This window comes from Heloderma suspectum, chromosome 1 (genome assembly GCF_057233095.1).
Source record: "Heloderma suspectum isolate Gila_16-S chromosome 1, 16-S_ref, whole genome shotgun sequence".
Classification (NCBI taxonomy): domain Eukaryota; kingdom Metazoa; phylum Chordata; class Lepidosauria; order Squamata; family Helodermatidae; genus Heloderma; species Heloderma suspectum.
Window position 1 is genome coordinate 156,509,167 of NC_139458.1, and position 17,988 is coordinate 156,527,154.

The 17,988-nt window shown below is 43.7% G+C and overlaps 2 protein-coding genes across 24 annotated transcripts in view; one reads left to right on the forward strand and one right to left on the reverse strand.

Annotated features, from left to right (window-relative positions):
* Positions 1–3,529, reverse strand: part of FAIM (Fas apoptotic inhibitory molecule) — a 30,403-nt gene extending 26,874 nt beyond the window's left edge. For 2 of the 3 annotated variants that reach the window (XM_084808073.1, XM_084808058.1), the window contains exon 1: positions 1,605–1,892. The gene's annotated coding sequence lies outside the window, so the exon portion shown is untranslated. Of the gene's footprint in view, positions 1–1,604; positions 1,893–3,213 lie in introns of those variants that run through there. The other variant, XM_084808065.1, reaches the window with a different exon arrangement.
* The window catches only part of CEP70 (centrosomal protein 70), a 30,001-nt gene continuing 13,496 nt past the window's right edge, over positions 1,484–17,988 (forward strand). For 3 of the 21 annotated variants that reach the window (XR_014784069.1, XM_084807900.1, XM_084807914.1), the window contains exons 1-8: positions 1,504–1,704; positions 5,247–5,320; positions 5,862–5,975; positions 6,386–6,463; positions 8,298–8,397; positions 9,194–9,317; positions 10,554–10,734; positions 17,314–17,483. Coding sequence is in view for 20 of the 21 variants with exons in the window: in XM_084807900.1 (XP_084664026.1) it covers positions 1,587–1,704; positions 5,247–5,320; positions 5,862–5,975; positions 6,386–6,463; positions 8,298–8,397; positions 9,194–9,317; positions 10,554–10,734; positions 17,314–17,483 (959 nt within the window). In the remaining variant the exon portion in view is untranslated. Of the gene's footprint in view, positions 1,796–3,684; positions 3,742–4,234; positions 4,357–5,246; positions 5,321–5,861; positions 5,976–6,385; positions 6,464–8,297; positions 8,398–9,193; positions 9,318–10,553; positions 10,735–17,313; positions 17,484–17,988 lie in introns of those variants that run through there. The other 18 variants (XM_084807966.1, XM_084807992.1, XM_084807936.1 and 15 more) reach the window with 14 other exon arrangements.

Below are 17,988 nucleotides of genomic sequence, written 5' to 3' on the forward strand. Positions count from 1 at the left end.
ACTTATACTGACCACAATTGGTCCAGTATTATCTACTCTGACTGGCAGCAGTCTCCAAAGTCTCAAGCACAGTCTTTGCCAGCCCTGCTATCAGGAGACGCCAGCAATTAAACTGGGACCCTTTGCAAACCCATTTCAAACCATGAGGCAATCCCATTTAGTTCTGAATTCAGACTTACTTGTAACTGACGGTCTTTGAGTGGTTGTCTGTACAGACACATATATGGGACCTGTACCTGAGCAGAACAGCCATTTAGAAACTTCTAGAGTTTTATGTAATGTTAAAGCCCTACCCTCAAGCAGGAAAAACGAGTGCTGGCTTAAGAATGGAAAGAATGCCTCTTTCCCTCTGTTTCTTTGAGAACACTACAAACTCATATAACAGTATATGGGAAAATCGCCTGTAGTGCAGAAAGATGGTACAAACAGACCACTATGGAAACAGAGGGAGCTGGAACACCACTGGGGGGGCAGAGGGAAGTCACATCAGGTACGAAGAAATACATATGTTTATAAATTAAAAGAAAATGAGAATTTAAAACATCAAAAGAAATGAGAATTTAAAAAATCAACCCCAGTTGGGTGAGTATCTATGTGATCTGAAATCACACGTCTAACCAAGAATGCAGGGCGGCTGGAGCGTGGAGGAGGCTGGTGACTATCTTGATAGGCTTGCACCCTAAGTTGCTCTGCCTCCATATGTTGGTTTGGATCCAGGTTCCTTTCTGCCCATGGGAACATTGCCTGGGTGTAGTTCCACTCAGAATAATTACTCATATGAAGGGGACTGAGGTCTCAGCTCTGCTCAGTCATCCTCTCTTGATTTCAGTTTAGCGGAGGTAGAAAGTATAGTAAGATGCTCCACAACAGTGACTCAGTAAACACTAGGAATCATCTTTGGGTAAGGAAGTAGGAATCCTGACCATGGCACAAGTTCAAATACCAAATACATGTAGAGAAAATATCTCAGTTTAATTCAGCTCTATCTACAATCATGGAATTCTACTCTCCTGCAAAAGGGTCACCAGAGTTTTGGTAGAAACGGGATAAGACCTCTCTATACGGATACTGGGGTTAAGTGAAGAAGGCTTTGCAAAATGATGCTTCTTTATTCCCGATAAATCTGAAATTACTAGAGGGTGGTCACAATCACTAATGTATGATTTCCAAACAGTCTGAAATAGAAAAATGTTTCTGTCTATAGAAGGGTAGTTACAATGAATTAAAAGAACTATTAATACTATTTCTATTCTTCAATTCGCTAAAGAGTTGTAAGATTTGAGAACAGGAGAGCAGGATTTTGTTTCTAGGGTACACACACACACACACACATAATCCGGATTAGGTACCTAACGACTTTTTTAACTAGTAAAAGGATAGCTTCCCCCCCCCGCGCGCGCTTTAAATTCACGATTATAGATGAAGAGGAAACTCGAGCCACCGTTAACCAAACGCGAGTATGAGACTAGAGGGTTGTTAATCCGGATTAATAACGATGGAACAGAAGGGTTTGGCGACAGGATTTGCACCTCACGGTCCTCGGGGTTTATCTAGGCCAGGACAGCTGAGAGATACAGTAACTGGGGATGGAAGGACGTGTTTACCTGCTGTGTAGGCTGGTGACAGGGCCTCCCGCCTCTCCCTTGCGACCTCCCGAAACCAAGGCCTTTTCCTGGGACGGAGGCAGGGACCTGCAAGCTACGTGTATGTATGGCGACTTTGCAGCGCTTCAGACAGCCGCTCCTGCCCAGCCCGGCAAGGACGAGGACGAGGAATAAAATCGTGGAGGGCGGTGGTGAGGAGCTGCTTCTCGTCTACTTTGCCTTCACGCCTTTCCCAACCCGTCACTCCGCCCGTCGCTCCCTCTCACTTTCCTTACGGTCCCGGCTCCCAAAATGGCGGCCGGGCCTGGAGCAGGAGAGCGAGCGGGAGCGCGACGACCGGAGCGAGCGTCCCGCGCGCCCGCCCGCCACCCGGCAACGCGCCTGGGCCTCCGCCCCCGCCTGCGGGTCTCGTCCCGCGCGCCCCCGCGAAGGCGCAGCTTTCCGTCCCCTTCCGCGCCGCCTCGCCGCCCGCGCTGGAAACGCCTCGCTACGAGGGCTGTGCCCGCCCCCATTCTCCTCAGCAGCCTACCATACGTTCCTCTTCTCGCGTTCTTCAATGCTCCCTCGTCACTTTTCTTCTTTTACACAACGCTTGCTACTTTTTCATTATTTGTGCTCCCTCACTACTACTTTCTCGCATTACCCTTGCGTATGGTTTTCCTGATATCCTCCCCCGCCGTCCTCAGTGGGATTTATTTCTGGCTCAACATGCAGAGGATCACAGAATCATAGAATAGTGGGGTTGGAAGGGGCCTACAAGGCCATCGACTCCAACCCCCTGCTCAGAGCAGGAATCCACCTTGCTCCAGTGGAAACGTGCTTTTTAGAGCCCAGCGAGTATAGAAAGATGAGAACTGATTTGATTATGGATTTGGGGAAAGAGACCTGGTAAACATCAAAACAATCCTGGGTTGCGAGTGTAGCAACATGCTGGTGAACACTGCCTGATCACCTCTGCTGTGAGCGGGAACACCACAACAACCGAGGGATGTTCTGGCCCCTTGCTACTTCGTTGTCACATGAAACCAAGGACTCTGGTTGGCCTATTCACGATCAATCCAGAGAAATAAACCACAATTTGGTTTGGGGTTATTTCTCAAGCTTGTTCTGGAAGAGACAAGCCACACTTCTTTGCACATTTCAACTAACAATTCAAGGATGAAACATCCCTGGATTATTTAGTTGCTCTCGCTCACGGCAGGAGATCAGGCAGCATGCACTAGCATGCTCAACTCATTCCTAAAAACCCATGGTTTTAAAAAACTGAATTCAGGATCCAGGATTTTTAAGGTTCAATTCTGACGATATGTGCTTTGAATCAATGTTTTTGTTCTGTAGCGGAATGGTCAAGTACAGGATCAGTAATTTGGTTCAGTACATGGGCATCCCTGTGAGCTATGATTTGGCCATGGTTTCATGTGGATTGAGCACTCATAACGACTGAGCAACCATAGCTAGGGCCCAAACAGTGTGAACAAGGAGCTAGACTTCCTGTCCTGGAGAGGTTTAAGCTCTCGGAGCGAGGGGGCCCTCGCATCTCTCTTTTAAGGAATGACCCACCGCTAAATAGGGATTGCCACCGTTCCTCCCCTGCTAGAAGCCCCTTTACCTTTCACAGCTGCAACGGGAGAGGGAAATTCACCACGTGAAGATTCCCTCCCTTTGGAAGAGATGGGGTGACGCTGGAGGAAGCTTCTTCACCTGCTGAGCATCTACCGGCGGGCAGTTGCTAAAGGCACAAGGGCGCCGCTGCAAAAAACAGCAACCCTACCGCCGGGAAGGGACTGGAATGGGAACGTGCGTTGCCTTTCTGACGAAGCGCAGCGCTTCTACGGCCCCCAGATGTGCCTGCGGGTGAGCCCCCGTGCAACCTAATCTCAGGGCAACTGACTGAAAGTAAATCCCACGGCGTCAACCTGATGCATGGGATTGAGGGGCGTGCCTGCAGTTTTAGTCCGCTCCACTCCGCATCTCATCCCGCCCAGCCGGCGGGCGAGCGTCGCTTGGAAGGGCGGAGACTAAAGCCCAACCCTCGGGGCGGCCTGTCTTCATTGATTTCCTGCAACGCCCTTGAGAGCCCGCCTATAACGGCCGCGGAAAGGGCAGCCTCTTGCCGCTGGAGAGAGAAAAGGGCCCGGTACGTATTAAATGGACAGCATGGGGCACTTTACTTGTACGGCCCGGATGCGAGAGCGTGGAAAGGAGAACGCGTGTTAAAGGCAAACGCGAGAGCAGTGCGGAGCCGAGGGGGCGGGCGTGGAACTTCCGGGGAGCCTGTCATCGCTTTTGGGGAGATGTTGTTACTTTACATGTGCTGGACCCGTTGGTATTTAGGCCTCTTCCCGTCACTGGCGTTTGCCAAAAGGGCTGTATTGGTTTTGCTCATATTATAAGAATAGTCATTGTTTGGATTTGAGCTATGTTTTGGTTTCCACATAGCCTGCATCTTTAGAAGATTACAATAAAAAAAAAAAAACCTATGGAAGTCAGAATCAATAAACTCACTGATCTATCCGATTGAGCCCCCAAAACGTTTAAACTTGTTTAAACTCAAATGCATGCATGTAAAAAGCAGTCTTTTCTGATACCTGCTGAAGTGGTCTGAATAACTTGAAATCTTGCATGTGCAGAAATTAACAGAAATGCGCTTTGCCAAAAAGACAACAAAAGCCTGTTGTGTCACGCTTGTACAGCTTGGTCCTTGGCATGTTTACTTCACGGCATGTACCACAGAATTCGTTAGGATTTAGAAGTAAGTGTGTGTAGGATTGTAACTGTATGTTCACATGAAACAGGTGCAGCCTGATTCCATGTGTATTTACTTGGAAGTAAGCCCTACTAAATCCAGTGGAATTTATTCACAGGTTCGCTTGGCTAGCTTTGCCACCTTACAAATGCATTTGAATCTCAGAGAATTTGTGCTATGTGCAATAACATGGGAGAGAACGTGTAAGAACACATTTATTTGTTCTACCCATGTAACCTTTAAAGTTGCAGTATAGCAGGACTGCACAATTTTTAACCCACAGAGTCATACACACCAAACCTTTCCTGTTTTGTGGCCTGTCAGATGGTTGACAGAAGGCTTATTTTCACGGTCCTAGGCAGGCAGCAAAAAGTTTACTGATTCACTGCTGGACCACAATACTTGGTTGATGGGCTGCATCTTTCATGTCACTGGGCGTAAACACTTATAGCTGTACAATGCTGCTGCTCGCATGAGCTCCAACACTCTTGGGAGAAGAAAATTATGGTTTTCCATTTTTGTTTTGTTTTGTTACAGGAGTGTTTCACTGAAAGATGAGCATTTGCAGTCTGATTCTATGCACTTTAAGTATAGCAGCTATGTGCAATGTATGCTGCAATATATGTATGCTATATATATGCATATGCTGCAATATATATATGCGAGCCTTCTTCAGAGAGATAGCTGCCTATGGTTGCAGAAAGATGGACTTGTTTGTGAAGGAGCTATGCTAAAGACTACTTACTGTGTATTAATTACTCCTTTGCATATTTGAGCCATTTGAAAAAGGAAAATGGAGAAATCAAGAGTTTATCATAATAATTATTCCTCAGTGTTGAAAATTGATCATATTTATTACCATTCAAACATTTTCCTATTGTGTGTTCTGTTTTCAGATTACAGAAGGGAGTGGTACACTGACTACCAGTCAGCTAGAACGAAGACTCCAAAATATTTTACTATGACAGAGGTATATCTGTGTTGAACCTCTATAACTCATAACTGCACATATTAAACACATGTAGAATTGGAATGTTGGCAATACAAGATTTCAAAATATGTATGCTAAGCATCCATTGTTAAAAAGTCAGGCTGCAGTCCTATAGCCATTTTTCTGGGAGTAAGCTCCATAGGACTTTTGAGTAGACATGTATAGGATTGTGGTGTAAGGGTATTTAACACAATGGCTACTACAATGGATATTTATGAGCTGTCCATTGGTGAACAGAAGGGCTCCTTCCATTCATAGATGGGACTATGATCCAGCTGGTTGAAGGGGAGGGAGGCAATTTTCATTGATGCTTCCTGCAGCTCCTTCTACTATTTCAGCGGGTTCACTAGCTCACTTCAGATTTTCAGGGGGCACAAGGGGTTGGAAAGAGGTTGCCTCCCCTGCTTCCTCTGGCAGGAGCTCCCCGTGAGTGGAACTCCCCTAGGGAAACTCCAGCTGATGAAGCATTGGTAAGAAATGAAACCATAGCCTTAATCCCTTTTGCTGGTTTGCTTTTCAGAGCTCCCAAAGTTGTAGTTTGCCAAGAGAGGCTGTCTCAGGTTTTGTGATGGTGAATTCTTACTCTGAAAGAATGTCCAGTGATCCTTGGAACAAGGTTGATGTAGGAAGTCAGGTAGATCTCTTTCCTTAGTTAACTGTGTAGAACAATGTTTCCCAAATTGTGTTCCACGTGCTGTGAATAGGGGTTCCATGAGAATATGAAATAATGTATCAAAAATACTTAGCTGAATAGCACTTAAATTATAAAGGCTGCTATTGCAAGCTGGAGCCATTGAGGAAGTTAGAGCAACCCTCACCCCTCTTCAGGTCCTTATGGCTGACCTTGAGAATGCACAGCCTCATCAGAGCACAGCACCTACATCACATGGCTGGTCTACCCAGGGTCAGGACTCAGGATATAGACTCACAGAAATCAGAGTCTTGAGCCAAGCCTCAGTCTCTTCTGTAGGTTGCAGCAACAGGCAGCTGAGCTGTGTGTGTGTGTTTGTTAAATTTTTGTTTCTTAATTCTGTGTGTGTGAAGGGGCAGGGGGACCCTGCAAGCCTGCCAGCCAATTTGAATCCTACTAGACCCTCAGCAGACAGCAGCAGCAGACAGAAGGTAGGAATTCTATTTGTTTAACAACTTGGGTGTAGCTCTAGATTCCGTAAGGGTGCAATACTATAGGGTTGCACTCCTGATAGGCAGGGGCTTCCCAAGTCCGAAACCATCCGCCTCTCCTATGCCCTGCTAGCAAGACCCAGGCAAGGTGAGATGAGGATGGAGGCAAGTGCCAGTACAACGCTTCCTGTGCTTCGCCTGGCCTCCCACCCCCTCGCGCCAAAGTCTCACAGCTAGACAGCTGAAATCGGCTGTCTAGCCGCAAGTGCAGGACAGCTGGAGTGTGGAGAAGATCTCCTACATGCTCCACCTGCCCTGCATTGGATAGGCGGTTGCCTCCAAGTTTGGAGATGGTTGCCTCTCCACATTGGATTGCTCCCTTAAAAATTTAAAAGCAGCTAGATGGGTCTCTGGGTCCATCTAGCTGACTTACCTTTTGGTGTGTGTGAAGGGGACTCGAGAAGCCATAAGATACTGTGCAACCCAGCCTCTCCCCTCCCTGTTCACCAGCACGTCCCCTTTTCTCCCTCTCTGACTTCTCTTATATCAAAGAAGTTTCTGTGGCAGCTAGGTGGGGGAAGCAAGGTCCACAACTGGATCTCCTTCTCCGCAGTCGTAACTCTGTCTACTGACGCAGAGGAGGAGATCTGCAGCATCCTATGGCACCTCAGACACTGTCTAGGGGCCATCAGATTGCTCTCTACATTAATGTTTAACTCTGAAGGCTCTGAATTAATTTTTAGGGTTTGGGTGCAGTTTTGGGCTCTGTAAATTAATTTTTAAGTATGTAAAACATCCCCAAATAACTCTTAAAATTCAAGTAAAAAATCAGATGTGCTTTTGAAAATTACATGTGGCAATTTTTTGGTATGAAAATAGGCTTTATTTCTTTTATTTTGCTCCAAAATTTCCTTAACCCCTCTTTATCCCAGGGATATTCCATACCCGCCCCCCCATATACACAGAGACCAGCATTTATAGGTTCTGTCATTATATTTCAAGTCCAAAAATGTTCAGTGGCCAAATTAGTTTGGTATAGAAGATTCTGCACTGAATGCAATGAGCTCCTGTAGAATGCCTTAATATAGGTAGATTACACTTGATGCCTGTTGAAGACGTGGGAAACAGTCCTCAGTTCTCCCCAAAGTAGCTCCCTATCTGGTGTGCGTTTGTTTTTCCTTTCTATCTTGCTCTCCCCATTCTACTTTCTTTTCTTTCCTTCTGTTCTGCCTTTCTGTTCATTTGATTTTTCTCTTTTTGTTTCATGTGTATGGAAGTATGAATGGGTATGAGTGTGGTTGAATATATAGAAAGCTCATAATAAGGTCAAAAGTATTTAATTGGAAGGAACTTTAATTGACTTTTTAAATTGAAAAGACAGTGTCAGAGAGAAGAGGGGAGCTTGGGGAATTAAGTGTGGATAAAAAGATCTCTTGATTAATAACTTGACTGATTGACAAGTTTGTAGTACAATTAAAATACATTATAGAGTTTGCTTTTAAAACTTGAGAGTTTACCCCAGTTTTACAATAGAAGCAGCAGCATTTTTTTGGCATTGCTAAGTGAAGGAATTTGTTACCAAAAATTGAGGCAGTCTTGTCACTGTTATAATCATATCAGATGCATTTGAATTTTGAAATTTTGTGATGTGAGTCTCATACTCTGCCACTGACATGTTTGCTACCATATGTATTTTGATAATTTGACATTGTGAAATAGTGTTCAGTGAATAATGAGGAGGAATTTCACAGGTACATATGAAAGAATAAACTAGAAATACTGTATACTATAACAAGAAGAAACTCATTGTCTTTTCCATTTCCTCCAACTGTAGCAAGAGCAAGAAGAATGGAGAAATGTAAACAAGTTATTAAGGCAACATGGCTTAAGACTGGTGTGCTTTGATGAACCTGAAGGTAGCAGAAACTTACTGGGTAAGAAGTGTGTGTGTGTGTGTGTGTGTGTGTGTTTTAAAGGCTGTGAATTGGCCTTTAATCATTTAAATTTAGCACTTCTATAATTCTTGAAGAATTTTCAAGTGTTCATAAAATTAGAAATATTATAGGGCTGTAAGGAAATGTGGAACAGCCACCTGTGCTGATGCAGCTGACAACACAGCGCATAGTTAAACTATGGAACTCGCAACCACAGGATGTAGTGATGGCCACCAGTTTGGATGGCTTTAAAAGGGGGTTGGTCAAATTCCTGAAGGAAAAGGCTATCAGTGACTACTAGTCTTGATGGCTATGTGCTACCTCCAGTACCAGTTGCTGGGGAACATGGGTGGGAGGGTATTGTTGCACTCATGCCCTGCTTGTGGGTTCCTGGTCGACAGCTGGTTGGCCATTGTCAGACCAGAATGCTGGACTAGATAGACCCTTGGTCTGATCCAACATGGTCCTTCTTATGTTCTAGTACTAAGTTACTCTACATAATCTGTTTTATACTATAGCACATGTAGAAAGTTGGTATGAAGAAGTCATACCATAACAGATGTCATAGAACAAACTTTAAAAGCCTGTCTTCAACTAGCTCCCGCAAGTAAGAAGTATCATAAAAGACCACAGTAGTTTCTTGCTTAAGACATCTAGTTATGTTACTAAACTTATCATTTTCCCACAGGCACCTCTGGTGTGGTGTCTCTCGTTCCTAGCTGCCTGCTTTGTGAGATGTTACAATTTCCAATATGTTTTAATGGGCATCTATTGTGACATTTTTTTAACTTTACAGATAGGATTGTTCTGGACAGGCAGTCTTCACAAGCAATACGGTATGCTTTGAAAACATTAGTAGAAGAGACAGAGCGCCAACGAAAAATTGTTCGTGGCTTGATAGAAGACAATCAACAGCTTAGGTAAGAAAGTTTTAAATAATTCTTCTGTGGCATTTAATAGGCTGGATGCGGAGAGTTCTGAACCAAAGTGGAAACTTGGAAGGAAGCTATCTTCATCACTATCTCATTCTAAGCAGAGCCCTTCACTTCTGCCACGTTCCCATTTTCTAGTGCTAGATTGCTACAGGGGGATGTGAGTGGCCATTGTTGAAAATAGAATGTTGGACATGTTCAGGGGTAGGCAGTATGTGGGCCTTATGCACAACCTCTGCTGTGCCCTCCCCCCGTTAACCCCAAAGTCAGTAAAAAAAAATGTTGGGAGGTAAAAATGTGGCATCCATAGTTGCTACAGAGCATTTTGGTGCTCCGTAGCCACTACAGCCACCTGTTTTTGCACTGGGGAGGGGGTGACCCTTAGACCTCCAAAGTTGCCCAGACCTGGACTAGATCTGATCCTTATAGCAGTTTTTACATAATTGCATTGCGCTAAGGACAATCTTAATGCTTCCTGGTTTTCACCAAGCCTTGGCTGTGGCCGGCCTGCATGCCTGCCTGCCTGCCTGCCTGCCTGCCTGCTTGCTTGCTTGCTTGCTTGCTTGCTTGCTTGCTTGCTTTCTTTCTTTCTTTCTTTCTTTCTTTCTTTCTTTCTTTCTTTCTAACCGCCCAATAGCTGAAGCTCTCTGGGCGGGTTACAAAAATTAACACAATGCTTGGCTTGTGTTTTGACATAAATGTTCTGACAAAGCATTTTGGAAGCTACTTCACATATTCACATCACTGCAAATTAGTGCCGGTTATTGGAAGTTACATGAAAAGGCAGGATTGGTCAAGGTGTCCATGCTGCCGAGTGAATAGGTATGCCTGTCTCTTCACCGGGCAAGGACTGTTTAGCTTGTTTTGCATTGGCTTCAGCCTCCCTGTATACAACAGGTCCAGAATGATCCTCTGTTACAGCCAGATCCATAAGGGAGACCAACAGGGGACCTCACCTAGAATATGTGCCGATCGCATCCTCTAAATGGAGATCCTGGTGATAATTTGATTCGAATTAATTTCACTGTATCTTATAGTTCTTACTGGAAGAATGTTTTTAAAAATTCAAACATCTGTATGGTATAATACCTTTATTAGGCCATTTAAAGATCACAAAATGCACAGTCTTTGTGATCTTTGGATTAGCCTAGTAAAGGTATTGCACTATATGAATTTTTTCTTATGGCCAATACAGCTGCCTTTATTTCGCTTTTTTAAATATAGAGCTGAATTGCGCTTGGAGCACAGTCGTGCTTCTCGGCAAGAACAAAGAGCCAACGATCTGGACATCATTGTAGAAAATATCAAACACAAAATATGTCAACTGGAAGACGAATCTATAGCTAACGCTTCCCAGCAACACAACCAAGTCAAAGAGCTTCAGAAAGATCAGCGTGCTTCACAGGTACTTGGCTTAACAGTAACTACTTGAGATCTGGAATTTACAGGAGGTTTACTTTTTGTTCTAGAGGTTTGTTTAAAAATGTAGTAATACAAAATAAATACCACAAAGGAGTATGTCATGGCAGAATGTTTTGACTTTAACTGAAGATGCACTTTAAACATATTTGAAAGAAAAAATTACAGCAGGGAGGGAGCAATCCTATGGCCGCTGGACAGCAGCTTGACGGCCATAGGATATCGTGTTATCTGGGAACCGACCTTGCAGCCTGTCCTCCGAGGTCGGTTCCCAGGGGACTGACCTCCTCCCACTTCCATGCTGCCTCTGAGGCGGTGTGGAACAGCCCCATCCTCCGCACTCACAAGAGGAGAGTGGAGTGGCCAAAAAGGGGCGTGTTTGGGGGTGTTCTGGGACGGGGAGGGTGGGAGTGCCTGTACGACACATCCAGTGTGTTGTGTAGCAGCCTCCTTCCCCGCTCCGTGTTCCCGCTGCTAGACAGACGCAATCATCTGTCTAGCCAAACAATCCCCTCCGTGCTTCTCCTGCCCTGCTTTGAATAGGCGGTTGCCTCTGAATTCAGAGGCAGCCGCCTATCTGGGTAAGATTGCGCCCTAAAGGTAGTTATTCCTTCCTAGTGTTAAGGAAATATCCAAGGCATGTTAGGTTGAACAGTCAGAAATTTATTGAAGCACATCACAGCCGTTGGAGAGACAGATGAAACTGTGTCTCTCTCCAAAAAAGAAAACAGGAAACATTTCTACAGACTGAAAGTTGGAGAACAAAGAAAACACACTACGCATGCTCAGAAACCAATTAGTACTCAGCAACGGTCTTATCAGCACAGTGGCCTTCTTATCTTTAGGGATGAGTTACTTTTGTGGATAGGAATTTCTTGCTTATGAGCAAGTTACAATTACCTTCTCATGGTCGGACACACACACACACACACACACACACTACCATCGAGCACCTCGCCTGAACCAAACTACTTACAAGGCCTAGTCATGCCTGCCTTCACAATCCCCACTTTGAGCCTATCAGGCTCACCATCTATGGTTGTATTGTTATCAGTTGTTCAATCTCTTTCCCTTTCTCTTTCTCTTCAAGTACATTTCTCTTTGCATTCTAAGGACCACCTGATGCAGTTCACTTTATGTAAAGCTTTTGTAAGGAATTTGATAAAACATTTAATCAAAGTATTGATCACATGGAACAAAATAATACAAACAACAATTATGCATATTACATTGCACATCTTGCTAGGTGGCTGTTTCTGGTAGATCTAGGTAATAGGGTTTAATCATTTTAGTCTGATGTTGTGGAACTGGGATCATTGGTATGCTTCTATGAGCATGGACTGGCAGATGGCTGCCGATCTAGCAGTTGGATACATTCAAGTCTACTTGAATCTGTTTCACTACTTCCAGGAGAGTGTTCTTTGCTTTCATGCAACTGAAGATGTCAAGCAGGACCAGGATGCAAGTGGGCCACATCATGAAAATATGTCTCTGGTGGAGGCTGAGACAACTCTTTCTTCACTAGCAGGAGCTAGGCTCACTTCTAGGCTTATGCTCACCTCACCAGCAAGTGCTTGGCTCACTACTGATCTTTTAGATGTGGCTAGTTTGTAATCCAGGACAGGAATGCCTGGCATGCTGTGGTCCATGGGGTCATGAAGAGTTGGACATGACTTAACGACTGAACAACAACAAGTTTGTAATCCAGAGGAGGCCAAAGTGCCAAAAGTCTAAGAAGATCTCACATGATAGCAGGAAAAAGGGCAACAGGCCAGTACCACGATGGCAACCAGAGATGCTCTTCTCTCTCAAGGCCCAAAATGACTCAAAGGGCTGATGAACTCTGTGTTAGGGCACATCTAGCATTATCTGGTTCTGGGGCACATTGTCTCCAGGGGACAACACTCTTGCAGTGGGATGTAGGGATCCAGATAGGCTGTCTTTGCAGCTTCACGGCAATGTGGGTGGTCAACAGCACCTAATGAGGTCTTTTCCAGTGAGGCTCAAGGGAAGACTTCTTCTGATGGACTTTGATGTAGACTCAATCTTTAGGCTATAGGTTGTGACACTGTATTGTTAGGAATGTCTGGATGCACTTTTTAACCTGTGAATGGAAAGCCTTCACACACCTTATTAATGCTTGGCAATAGTTCAACATAGTTCATCCCTTAAATGCAAGTTAGTAAGATGTTCTTTAATAGGTGCTGAAGACAGGAGTCTTATGGGCTTCTTTATAAGGATCTCATGAGCACTGAGCACAGTTTGTTGGTGTGAAGTGGCACGTATGTTTATCAGGGTCAAAGGTAGAGCATCCGGCCATTTAAGTGCAGTTTTAGCACAGATTTCGGCTAATTTGTTCTTTAAGACTTCATTCTTTTTTTTTCTACCAGCCCTGCTGGCTGGGGATGATAGGGGCACTGGAAATGCTGCTGAATTTGTAGAGTTTTGTACACACAACTACTAATACATATTTAAAAGAACATTTCTTCATTTGAATGAAATCTGTTAGTATGTTAAAAGAAAGCTTACACATTTCTTAACTCTTGGTTCAGTCACTCTCGTTTCCAGGGGAGTGATGGGGCACCGTACTCCAGGGCTGGTTATCTGAGCAGATGGTGCACCTTTTTTCTCTTAGATGAGAACAGATAACAGGCTAATTCACTCAGGATTTTATACAGCAAATCTCACTAAGTTAGAAAACTGTCAGAAAGTACCCACACTGCTGTCCCCCCCTTCATGAAGGCCGTTTTCTTTTGGCAGCAAAATAAGTTTTCTCACAATACAGAAAGAAGCATTCCTTATCAGTTAGAAGGTATATAGTGTAAAGAGCGAATATGGTGCATTATTTTAGCTTCTGTGAGTAGGAGAAAACATAGCTGTTTTCATATAGAGTGAAAGCCATGAGAACAAACTCTAAAATCAAGAAAATTGCTAACTTTTTAGCAAATCAGCATACTTGTGCTATTGATTACTGCATTATTACTGCGTATGATTCCAGGCAAATTCACACCTGACTGCTTGTTACTTTTCTGAAACAATCTAATACACTCCTCCCTTGAATTCTCACAGTTTCTATATGCAGTTTTTTTGTTAAACAATTAAAACAAATTATTTATCATTAAGCTTGTTAGGCTACATACAAAACAAAAGGACAAATTAAGAAAATAGCAATAACTAACACAATAATGGGACAATGCACAACACATAGGATTTCAAATCCACTGTTACCTCAGTGTACAAATATATCTCACCAGTGACTTTCAATAAAAGTTTACTTACTTAGACCACTTTAAAATCTCATTCTCGACAGCATCATTCTAGCACATGCAGCATCCCTCAACAAACATTCAGTTTAGCTTGAATTTTCTTCTTTGTGAAATAACACTTACTGGTACACACAGAAGGTTGAGCTTTAGCTACAATACATGTTCAAATACATTAGCTAATACATGACCATAAGATGATCCTCAGCCAACGCTCACTTTCTATTGCCAGTCACACACAGTTATTGCATCTTGATTTTTACATGGGAGAAGCTGATGCTGTCGTAGGTTTTAGGTGGCATATAGGACAATCTGTCTAGCAGACTCAAAGGACAAGCATTTGATGACTAAGAGGAATAAAAAGCTCACACTCTCACATGGCAAGAACAATAGACACAAATACAGATATAAATACATTTTCTCTAAAAGCAAAAGCAAAGTTACTGAGTACATTAAACACATTATTCACACTTATGCACCTTGCTTGATCTAAATCATTGTGGCACCTTCACCCTTGGGGGATTGACTCAATCGATTCTACCCTTCTTATCTGCTACTACAAGGTGAGGAAGAAGGACATGGGCACTACCAGGCGACCATCTGGGGAGCGCCACAAATGGTCAGTGTACTGACGACAACCAGCCAGTCTCTACTTTTTCAACGTTTGGGCCTGATTTTGGAGTTGTGCAACATCTTCAAAAGTTGCCATGGGAGACTGGTTTATTGCTGAAAGGAATAAGGCAGCAGTCCTAGAGAGGGCAAAAAGTTCTGCCACTTAAGCAGAAGTACACTTAGGCAAAATAATTTTGTTCTATTACAATATGGGAAGTACAGACAGCATATCTCTTTAGCATTTCTTTGATAAGACCCATCCACAAAATATACGCAATCTACATTAGTCAGTGGCTCATCTGACAAGTCTGGACGTGGCTTTCCTAGGTGCTCAGCCGCTTCTAAACAATCATAAGGGATACTTTCAGAAGCATCAGGCAGCAAAGAAGCAGGATTTAGAGTGGAACAATATTGCGCTCTAATATAAATCCTAGAGAGAAGCAAAATGTCATACCTGAAAAGGTGTGATTGAGATAGGTGCTGAGTCTTTGCTTTAAGTAGAAGAGCTGCTGCTGAGGTACACAAAGAGTTAAAGGAGAACATAGCACAATATTTTCAGAGGCTTGAACAAGGAAGGCAGTAGCTGCAGAATCAAGGAAAGTACTATAATATGTGACTGGTCAGTTTTTATTTCCATGGTTTTAGGTAAACAGACCAAGAGCACAAGAATTTTTTTTTATGACAGAAGGGCCCAAGTTGTTTTAGAACAGTGTTTGTTTTGGAGCAGTGGAAGCAGATTCAGCTTCGAAAGACCAGGGAAGTGGCTCAGGAACATCTGAATATACTCTGTCAGGAAACAAAGATAGTGCAACCCAAGTTTACAGAAAAGGTCTCTGGTCAATAGAAAGAAAAAGTTACAAACCGCTCAGCTGTCTTAGAAGTTTTGAGAAGGACGGGGAAGCGGCTGGGAGGTGTGAAGTGTTTCCATCAGCTGGCCAGGCTGGTGGGGACACTTATTTTTATAATGCTCAACTTGGGCACAGAAAAGTGGCAGCAATGCTTGAATATTTTTTTCAAAAACGTCTTCAGACAATCCATGTAGTCCGCTGTAGTCTCACTTTTGTTTTGCTTACAATTGATTATTTTTTTTATAGCCTGATCAGTTTTCTGCGGGATCTGATGTGCACTTGGTCTAAAGTATTAAGATCAGCTGGTTCTTGATTTAGCCAGTTTGCTTGTTACTTTAATTTAGTGCACACTTCTTGGGGCAAAATACCTCACATGAGTTGGTTCATGCTAGCACAATTAGGATTTTAACAGGTGATCACTGTTTTTTTGTGGCTTTTCTGGACCTGGTCTTTCAGTTTTTCTTGGGAGTCCTTAAGACTCCACTCTCTGGGACTTAGGTGACTTTTTGGGGGGTTTTGGACATCATACCAATCAAAGAATGCATTCTCATTGACCCTGTGCCACCTTGGACCTTGAGATTCCAAGATTTAAATGCACAATTCTGTCCAAATCAAAGGTCCCAACCAAGGGAAATTGTTTGGATGGGTCAAGTTCCATTTGTCTAAAACTTGCAAGTCTTAGATCCGTAATTCCTGTACATGTACATTGAAGGCATCCCTTTTGGGGCTACGGAATTTCTTTGGAAGAACCTGACCCCATACTCAATTCACACAGGAGCACACAGGAAAACAATTGGGAGGTCTCCACGGGTTGCGAGAAATGAAAGGCACTGCCAAATTCCAAAGTACACTCAGAGACCGACTCTCACTGAATTGGAGGCACGATCAGTAACTCACTGTCTAGGGAGCTCATACCATGGCAGGGAGTGAAGGAAAGGTGCACTCTCCGTTCATTCAAGAATGATTTATTCAGGAAGTCTGTGCCTTGTCAGCTGGCTCATATCATGGAGGGAAGAAGGAAAACTCACACAAGGCTCCAGCAACTATAATTTGCCTTGGTCCTTTTTACCTCAAATCATACCGGGCAACTCTAGTTCAATTCTTTTCCTCAGTTCACACAAGGCAACTCTCATTCACCTGACGCCATATCCTATGCACCTCTGTAACCCAAAAAAACAAACAAAAACAAAAATTTACCAAGTGCTTAAATTACTGACTGTCTCTTTAAAGGCAGTATCCCGTCAGCCAAGGCAGAATTGTCCCACTTAGAGATTTCAAAAGGTCTCTTATCTTGGTGTGCGCTTCTGGGATGTTCAGTGAATGGCGGTCCAAAATGATTCTATTCTATTCAGCATTTGGGATCCGAGTCACGGCACCAAATTGTTAAGGAAATAACCAAGGCAGGTTAGGTTGAACAGTCAGACATTTATTAATGGCCATGGGAGAGACAGACAAAACTGTGTCTCTCCCCCCAAAAGAAAACAGGATGCATTTAAACAGAGTGAAAATTGGGGAATAAAGAAAAACACACTACGCATGCTCAGAAACCAATTAGTACTCAGCACAGTCGTAACAGCACAGCGGCCTTCTTATCTTTAGGGATGAGTTACTTTGGTGGATAGGAATTTCTTGCTTATGAGCAAGTTACAATTACCTTCTCATGGTCACGCACACGCACAATCCCATCAGGCACCTCACCTGAACCAAACTACTTACAAGGCCTAGTCAGGCCTACCTTCAAACTAGAAAGTGGGAAATTTCCTTAAAACTGACAAGCCAAATTTAGTGTGGCTTGCCATTACTGCTCTTCCTAGAACTGTGCCATCTTCTCCAATTCTCCAGGTAAAGTACCACCAACAGACTGACAAGTTACGAGAGCAAGAAGAGACTATCGCCCATTTGGAGAAAGAACTTTGTAGGGTAGGTGTGGAGGAGGAGCAGCGGATTGCTACTCAGAAAAAAATGTTCCGCCAGTTTTGCAAACAAGCTCCGAGAACTCCGTTAGATCAGCAGTAAGTAATTCTGCATTATTTTTAACAGTATTCTTAATTCTTAGTGCTTTGCAGTTTTGTGCAAATCTTAATATTTACAAACTAATTATTTCTAATGCTTAACATACATTTATTTGTGGTTGCATAGCAGTTTAGGCCAGGAGTGAGCAAAAAGTAGATCTCCAGATGTGTTGAACTTCAACTCCCGGCATTTCTGACCATTGGCCAGGCTGGCAGGGGGTTCTGAGTGTTGGTCCCAAACATCTGGAGATCTCCGCTCTACCCACCCCTGGTTTAGGCCAATCTGGGCCATGTCGTGCTTCAGGACAGGTTGACCTGTAGTGGTGTGGTTGGTGCTACCTCTGTGATTGCTCTGTGCTGCTTTAGGAACACATAAAGCTTTCACCCACGTGGCTTTGTTGTACTTTACATAGCAAGCCAGTGATGCTTGGGTCTGTATGGCCAAACTACATGGATGAAGGCTTTATATGTTCCCAGAGCAACAAGCACACTGCTGCAGGCCCAA